General features: G+C 39.4%; 1 protein-coding gene across 1 annotated transcript; it reads left to right on the top strand.

Annotated features, from left to right (window-relative positions):
• The first annotated feature begins 534 nt into the window (after positions 1-534).
• On the top strand, positions 535-2,439 carry LOC124165900. The gene is made up of 2 exons (XM_046543439.1): positions 535-778; positions 866-2,439. The coding sequence occupies exons 1-2, from the start codon at positions 535-537 to the stop codon at positions 2,437-2,439; spliced, it is 1,818 nt and encodes a 605-aa protein (XP_046399395.1).
• Positions 2,440-9,223: the final 6,784 nt, after the last annotated feature.

A 9,223-nucleotide genomic window follows, 5' to 3' on the forward strand; every position in this document is an offset into this window, starting at 1 on the left:
CTTTGCATCATAGCTATTATACTATAAATGTGTTTTTGAACTGTTTGAAAATACTCTAATGAAACACGATCTCATCTCTCTATACCTTCTAAGTCGTAAAAGTCCATATTTTACTCCTTAGCCACATCAACATGCTTGTTTTGCATTTCCTCTCTGATGTTTACTTGAAATATCAGTCACCCTGGTGTTTGAATTGAAACTTGATATTCGTTGAGTGTGTTCATACTTTCAATGTGTCTATTCCTTCAATTTGAAGCTTACTCATTCACAAGTCCGCGTCGTTGATTTTGAAATCTGATAGTTTTTTACTTGGCAGGCGGAGTGTTGACTGGCGAAGTTTTTTGATGCTTAGTGAGCGTCGATTTGAAACTTTGTCTCTGCGTGGTGATGGTGATTACATTTTCTCACATCATTTGTTCTCATATTTCTACTACCTACCATTCAGTGTTTGTTTCAAAAGCCAGTCGAAGACGAGCACTGTTGGAAGGTGGACTTGTCGACAGCGAACTTCACTCGTTGTCCGTGTTCTTAGCTATGGATCGGAAAGGATTATCCCACGAGGAGCTTCTCGCAGCCTTACGGGACATAAGTGGAAATGAATCGGGTTCTGATTGTGGTTTAGGGGAAGATAGTGATTCGAGTAGCGACGAAGAACCTTTTTTGCTGACAAACCATTCCATCCCATCTTCCGAATCGGATTCAGATGTCCCCGATACAAGGTTGGAAGACAGCAGTGCACCCCCTCAGCAAGATCTAAGGAAAAATACTATTGAGCATGGTAAGTAATTTGAAATAACATGAGAATGTGATGTACTAAAAATAGTACTGGTAGATATTTATTTCTTTCCTTGAAATTATTTTTCAGAGAAAAGGAAGCTTTTAGAAGGAAGCAGGGGCCGTGCGGTTCGAGGAAGTAGGGGCCGCCGAGGGATCGGAGCTGTTCGGAGAGCAACGAGCCTACGAGGACATCTAAAAAGTCGTGGGAGTCGTGGAGGTTATGTCATGACGACAGCTTTAGATACCACGGATTCGCAAATGTGTCTCCCAAGAGGTAAAGAATCGGAGGGAGAAAATGGCATAGGTACTATTCTATATGCCGCAGATGGTAGTGAGTGGAGAGTAGTGCCCCCAAATGAAGGTCTTCCTGGGAGGCTTGCGAGACAAAATGTGTTCGTGGATAGGGCAGGACCCACAGCGCATGCCAAGCGCTTTATAAATGAAACTTGCTCGAGCGCCTGGAGGCTGATTATAGACGAAAAAATTCTCAGGATAATAAAAAATTGTACCGAAACAGAAGCTCGAATGAAGCTTGGAGATCAAAATTGGTCTGTGACATTAGAGGAGCTAGATGCTTTTTTAGGAATTTTCTATTTGAGAGGAGTCCTCGGGGCCAAATCTCTTCCCATAAAATCATTATGGTCAGTGAAGTGGGGTTTGCCCTTATGCAAAGCCGCAATGTCTAGAGACCGTTTTCAAGAAATTTTGCGTTTTCTTAGATTTGACATAAAATCAACAAGGCCAAGTAGACTGGCTACAGACAAATTTGCGCTTATATCCGAGGTGTGGAGCAATTTCATTGAAAATAGTCAGGCATGCTACATTCCAGGGCCCTACGTAACAATAGATGAACAACTTTTCCCCACAAAAGCCCGTTGTCCATTTTTGCAATTTATGTCAAGTAAGCCGGATAAGTACGGGCAAAAATTTTGGCTAGCTGTGGATAAGGATAAAAAGTATATCATAAATGCTTTTCCCTATCTAGGAAAAGATGATTCCAGGCCAAATGATATGCGTCTCGGAGATCACGTGGTGCTACAGTTGATTTCCCCCTACTTAGGAAAAGGAAGGAATATAACTTGTGATAGTTTCTTTACTTCTCTTTACCTCGCAGAGACTCTGAGGAGTAAGAACACTAGTGTAGTTGGAACTATCAACAGATCTCGAAGGGAGATCCCTTCTGAAATCAAAATCTGTCGCATGCAGCTGCACGAAACTAGAGTTCTGAAAAAGGATAATGTCACACTCACCGTATATCAAGGCAAGAAAAATAAAAATGTTCTTATAGTAAGTACTATGCACCCAAATGTGACCGTTAATTTAGGTTCTAAACATAAACCAGAGACAGTTTTATTTTATAATGAAAACAAATACGGCGTAGATATAGTAGACCAAATGGCGAGGCTTTATTCAGTAAAGCCTGCAGCTCGACGTTGGCCTCTTCACACTTTTAGCAACATTCTGGATCTCGCTGGGATAAATGCTTGGATTCTCTTTAGAGAGGTAAACAATTGTAAGATCTCTCGCCGTAAGTTCCTTCTTACTCTCGTAGAGGAGCTAACAGCTGCTAACACCCTCGCACGTCAGGGGCCATCGCAGATCGAGGACGATGATAATCTGTGTGAAGCAAGCGCGAAGCGCAAGAAATGTCAGTGCGTTTGAAATGTAAAAAGGATGCTAAGGGATTCCTAATTTGTAAAACTTGTAGGAAACATGTGTGCAACAAATGTATTTTTTTAGAGCGAAAGGTTGTTACATGTGTGGGCTGTCAAAGTAATTGATTCTCTTCTAAGGATGCACAGCAGCTGAATTTAGTTCCGTGATGTATGGTTCCCCTTGAATGTAATCATGGCTTATAAAAATAAAAAATTGTAAAAAAGTATGATTTTTATTGTCATTTGAAATAATACTCAGTTAACCAATATAAAATATGTTTTTCTGTACTTGTAGTCTAAAAAGCGGTTAATAGTCTTGACAAATAACTGAAAAAAAAAATTAAAATGAGGACCTGCTGGCATTCATGAGAAATAGGTTCTCACAAGAATAGTTTAAAAAAGAGAAAATGTTATAATAATACATCTGATTGGAGAATAAAGTCGTTATTTACAAGTATTATGTAATCCCTAATGAATAGCATAGCATAAATCCCATGAAATAAATGGATGAGTCAGAAAAAAATAAAGGGGTCAAATTTGACCCCTCCGGCCACCAAGGTTGAGCGAAATTGCCGTCCTCCTAGTGTTAAGCGATTACCTGTTTTACTAAAGCACAATGATATAATATAAACGAGCCAGATTGTGCAGTTTTTGGGTCTTAAATAATTACTCTACTTTCATCTACAGGCTCTTTTGCTATTATATGCAGCATTCTAACGTAGTAATCCATTTTTGCCAATAGTTTGGAAAACTAATTCTGAAGAATTGCCGCAGACTTTCCCAGCGTAACGAATCGTGGAAGGTATTCTCCAACTCAATCTCGGCCGACGTTTCGACGTACGAGTTGTCCATCGTCATTGTCGTCAGATGCCCTACGTTCGATCTTACATGTACGATCTTACATCGAAACGTCTGCCGAGATGGAGTTGGAGAACCTGACCTGGTGGAATTCCCGAATAACGCATCCACTAAAACTACTTATGTCTGGCATTCATAGCTGTCAAGAAGTCTATAATTAATATCACGATTTAAGGTCCGTAATAATCATTCAGTAAAGTGCCGAAAACATTAAGTGAAAAAACAAAATTTATAAATGCGATGGTGGTTGGCGTAACATGGTGGAACTGCTTCATGATGCACAATGGTCAAGAAAAAGACTTCGCTGTTCCACAAAATAAAATATATTTGCGACCGGTTTCGATACAGCGTATCATCATCTGGCAATTATAAGTATCAGTACATAGAATTTATACCCTTGAAGGCGTTAGAGGGGCGGTGGAGTGGAGGTGGAGAAAGGGGGGGGAATGGGGGAGGGGGTAAGGGAAGGGAAGGTAGATTTGGGAAGTACGTCGCTGATGGGTCACTGCACGGGGTAGTAGTAGTAAAATTTATAGTTATTCACGATCAATCCTTTGTTAGTAGTATGTGTTATCTTCATAATATATCCTCTGATAAGAGAATTACCCTTTTCATCATCATCACTAATGAAAAATTCTAAAACTGGTTCGTCGCAGCTCTCAACTAAATTCTCCTATCAGCTAATCTTTTCATACATGCCCTTTTATACCTTGAAATTGGTAACATAATGGAGTTTCATAACGCAATTAACCTTACAAGTTGGCCTTACCTCCACCTCTGTTGATGTTGTAACAAAGGCTTAGCTGGTACTCTCAAGATCGAGGAATGAACGAGGGTTACTTGTATGGTATAGTATTTGGAGGAGGTGACCGACAGCTGAGAGCATTTGGGCCGTGATGGAAGGCTAGGAAAGGAAGGGTGGTGAAAAACCAAGCGCGCTGCAGCTCCAGCTTTGATCTGCTTATAATTGAAAAGGAACAAGGAGACCACGGCTTAACGTCCCACCCGACGGACGGAGTGTTTTACTTGAAGCATCCTTCATATAACACTAGGTAGGGATCAAGTCACCTCTGAAAAATGTGTGCCACCGCCAGGATTTGAACCCGGCCCCCTGAAGTGAAATTCACTATTCCTATCACACTAACCAGATCCTAGAATTATTTTTGATATGCCGTATATACACCTCTTTAATCTTACCGTAATATATGCCCCCTCCCCGTGAAAACCTAGGAAATGCTTTCTCCAATCACTAATAACCCCCGCCAAAAAATTTCCTGCTTACGGCCTTGGGTGGCTATTTTAACGTCTTTTCTTTTCAATTTGGACATCAATCCCCAATTTATGTTTCCTCACATAAATTACTTTCAAGACAATTGCCGAAGCCTTACATCCATAAAAGCTAGGCATGCTATTGGGCCCAAGAGATTCCTTTTACTCTCTCCATTACCTGCAGAAAATTTTAGTAGGAACTCGAGGCGTCCATTTCAAAATTCTGTTTAACCTTACAACATCAACTGGGATACCTCACGTCTGAATTTTACCCTTCGACCTATCTCGCTTGGATGACCCAGCAGGGAGCAATAGCGATCGCCACCACCTGTCCTTATCCAGGAAGACTCAGAGTTTAGACCGCAACGCTTGTTGAGGCCCATGGGATAGGACCTCACAATTGAGAAGCAAGCATTTATTATGCTATAAAATACCTTTGAAATTGCGGAGCAGAGCGCCAATGAGTTAACAGTTGTTATCTGGAGGATGATGATTGGTTGGATTCACGTGGAGACCGACTTGAAGCATCATCTAACAACCCATGCATCATAATCATTATCCGCCTTCATCGATCCAAAGATTGGTTTGACGTACTCCTCCACTCAATTTTTTAAATACCTAATCTTTTAATACCTACACTTCTTTTCTATTTTTACATCCTTCATCACCTATTCCAGATATTTTAACTATGAGCTATCTCTGTCTTTCTTCCCCTCCAACTGTCTGACTCCATGGTGTGGCTGCTTAAATTGCCCCCTTTTTCTACCCAAGGTTTTCAAAAGACTTCTTGCTTCTCTTAATCTTCTTTGAACTTCTTCATTACTCACATGATCTATCCACTTGACCTTGATCATTCTTCTATGAGGACCGTTTTACACGGGGCATGGAATTGCACAGGTTAGAACTGCAATTATATCTAAAATGGCGTGGAATAGCGCGAATGCATGAACGAAATTAGAACGGGGACTATTTTTCCACCTCACGTCCACTCATTCTCGCATGTGTTCTAGCAATTCACCGCTTTACACGACGCAATTTTAACTGCGCCTTCGTATACACGTCAGATTGTTCAAGTACGTTCCCCGTGTAAAACGGACCTAACATTACATTTCGAAAGGTTTACAACTTTGATTTCTCCACTGCTGTCATTATCGATTCCTCACTGCCGAAAAGACACATGCTCCAAATGAAAATCCTTATTAGATTTTTTCTTCTTGTCTTGATCTCTATTATATAATGATCTTAAGTTCATGGAGTTTAGGCCAAATAATTCAAAAGTGATTTGCCTACGTTTCGGTTTATTTTAAACCATCTTCAGGGCTTATTTTCACAGGACTGATTATTATATTAATAATTATAATCAATCAAAGTAGGCAAAATATAATATAAAAACATAATCAAAGTGGACAAATCACTTTTGAATTATTTGGCAAAAACTCCAAGAACTTAAGACCATTATTGTAAGTCCCGATTATTTCTCTGCTAACTTCGACGCCTATATTCTCAACTGAAAGAAAACTCCTCTTATTGAGAAATGTCGGTCGTTTTCCATCGAGAATGGGTTTCCAGCCATCCAAAACCGTAAAAAATCCATAAAATGAGACTCCTAGTGCAATAGTGTTTTATCTAATTTTGGGATTTAGTAACTATTTATGGAGTTTTATTCATAACATAAATAAATAGGAAAATAAATTAAGACATAGGTAGTGACCGACGAAGCTAGTGATTAAGGTAGGTAGAGACCCGCGATCGACCATTCGCGCTTGGCCCACTCAAGTGAATGGTGAAGAAAATCACTGTGACGATCAGATTGATCTATCGCTGAACATTGCATTTGAAAATGAAATCTGCAACATTGGTGCTCACCACATAGAATGTAGTGAAAACCTCAGCTAAATTATTTTCAATACCAATCCAAATAACCTGTTCTGAGATTCAATTGTTTTTCTGTGTTCGCCAGTTTTCTGCCCACAACCTAATAAATGTGTAATAGCGTTTCCAAAATAATTAGTTCAAATAAAAGAAAGGGCTTCATAACTTATAAAATCATGCCAGAAACTAGTGTAGTGTAAATGGATTCCATAAGCTATGAATAAAATGATTCTTTAGGGCTTCATTAATCAGCAGTAAAATCGACCTTAACATAAAATCACATTATCCAATTTAGAGCGCGGAAACGTATTCCGGCATAAATAAGAAGGCTACATTTCTAAGAAAAGCAGAATCACTGCTAGGAGCTGTTGAATTATAAGGTATCGTACCGTACTCCACAGAAAATGACACTGTCGCCGGAGGCTTATCTCGCATTCAATGAGAAGATATTCTGAGACTTTCTGAGTACCAAATGAGCAGCAGTCCTATTGAAGGTATGAACGCAATGTTAGGAAGGATTTACTCACCAGAAAATAAGTTTTTTCATCCTCAAAAAATCCGAGAAAAATACTTAAAGAAAATAGTTCACAGCAGCTATTTCTGATAAAATAGTGGTTTGAAACTTATACAAATTTTTATGCAGTTTTTATCTTGATATAACTACCCTTGGGGTTAATGTAGCGCTCTAGAATTCACTTATCTATTCCCCTAACTCTCGCACGTCCGAAAATAGGATTCCCTTAGCCCGCCACAAAAAAAAACTAATTTTATAGTAGGCATCCCGTCTTATGTTCCTCTCTCCAAACTCTTTCATAAAACTTCAGACCGAGGAGAATTCTTAGAAAGTTAGCGGAGTTATTTGAAAAATGAATACTTACTCCCAAACGTGATAACATTTTAATGCACAAGTGTTTATCAGTTTTGGAAAATTCGCCTCTCCAATTTCGGCCGCGAGCGATAGGCTCGCGAAACAAAAATTCACTCAACAGTACACTCATTAAGATGTAAATTACACTTCCTTGCCCTGCTTTGCAAAAATATCATGGCCAAGTGGAAATACTTCTATGCAATTTTTATAAGAGCCAGTCTCGTGGGGAGCCTTGAATTTAATTTTCCAAAGATTTCTTTCGTAGTCTCCTTTTTGCAAGAACATTTGCTGTTTTAGATGAAGGCGCATCAATTTGCGGTTTTTTATTTGGGCATTGTTGTACTTTTTTATCCTTTGCGGTGATATGATTCTTCATGCTTACATTTTCTTTGCGTTTACAGAAACGCAGAGTGCTTCCATAAATGAGTAATGCGAAAATCTAATCAGAGTCAAAAGTTTTGCGATGAATATGAAGACACCTCAATAAATACCACCACTATGAATGTTAAATTATTCATTATCCAAATATATGGAATAGCAAATGGCTGGAAATTCTTGATAGCAAACAATAATAATTGTATTGGATTTTTTCAATGAGTCGTGAATAATGACTGAATGAAGAAGAGTAGGTAGAGCATCGCCAAATGCTATTTTTGCTGTTTAAGTTTTCATTTGAATTTCAAAATTTAACCATCAGAAAGTAACGTTCTCCTTTTCCAAACAACATAAATCATTTGCCATAAAATGGTTACCTAGGAATCGATAATCAAACTTCATTTCACACGTCAGACTTTGTTCCAATCACTGGAAGAAAGGCTCCATTTTATCTTCTCACATATACATTTAATTATGCTTGTGAAATCTTTTAACCATCACTTCTCACCTTTTGAACATATTTGACCCATCTGGAAAGGACATCAGAGCCTTTTTCTCTGATCTGCGGTCGGTTCACGGAATGAGTCGGAACACTCAAGGCTGAAGTATATTAAACAGCGGAGTTAGCGAGGTGTGTAGTGTGCACAATCGCAAATCATTGTGGGTCTTTTTTTTAGGTAAGATGGGAGCAGAGTGTAGTGATTGTATGGGGTAGTAAACCATGTGGTCACAGTTTACACTCAAACAACAAAAACGCGTTTAAACGCCGCAAATAGCTTTGGAAAACAGTGACAGTATATCACTTATGAGAGTTGAATAGTCAGATAAGGCATTGTACTACTGAGAAAATTCATAATAACTGACATTGATTTCAATTTTCCATCGATTGATTGGGAAAAATATTATTTTACTATCTAGGTAAAGACAAGGAGCTAATTGAAACTTTGCTTTTCACAATCGATTCCAATTCATTGAATCAGCTAATACATACACCTACTAGGGGTAACAATATACTAAGACCTGAAGTAAGATCTGGTGCTTTCCCGGCGAATATATTCCAAAAGGGCTATTCGGGCTTCCAGCCGGGTGGTCCTCCTCCATTCTGCCGACGTTTCGGAACACGAGTCGGGTGTGGGCAGGTGCACGTTGGGCAAACGGGGAGAAACATTAATACCAGGATCAAAGAACATAAGGGACACCTTGGGCTCTGCCAACCGGAAAAATCCGCGGTTGTAGAACACGCTATTGAATCCGATCATAGGGTGAAGTGGGACCACGTGAAAATTATATGCTTTGAGACTAAATTCTGGGAAAGACTGGTAAAGGAATCCATCGAGATCCGGCTGACAAGTAACACCCTCAATCGTGACGCCGGGTATGCACAAAGTAATGTATGGAAACCAGCACTGAGAAAAATAAGATTGGCTGCCTCCCGGCCAATCACGTAAGACCTTAGAACCAATTGAAGAGTATATAAGCTGGCAATATTCATCCACTCACTATTAGCCCTGATGATGGAACCCGACTCGTGTTCCAAAACGTCGGCAGA

The sequence above is a fragment of the Ischnura elegans genome, chromosome 9 (assembly GCF_921293095.1).
Source record: "Ischnura elegans chromosome 9, ioIscEleg1.1, whole genome shotgun sequence".
NCBI lineage: Eukaryota > Metazoa > Arthropoda > Insecta > Odonata > Coenagrionidae > Ischnura > Ischnura elegans.

What these genes read in the sequence shown, in the direction of transcription:
- LOC124165900 (XM_046543439.1), top strand. Translation starts at nt 535, where the DNA reads ATGGATCGGAAAGGATTATCCCACGAGGAGCTTCTCGCAGCCTTACGG. An exon ending in GAAAAATACTATTGAGCATG is followed by an intron (nt 779 to 865) that starts GTAAGTAATTTG and finishes ATTATTTTTCAG; the next exon opens with AGAAAAGGAAGCTTTTAGAA.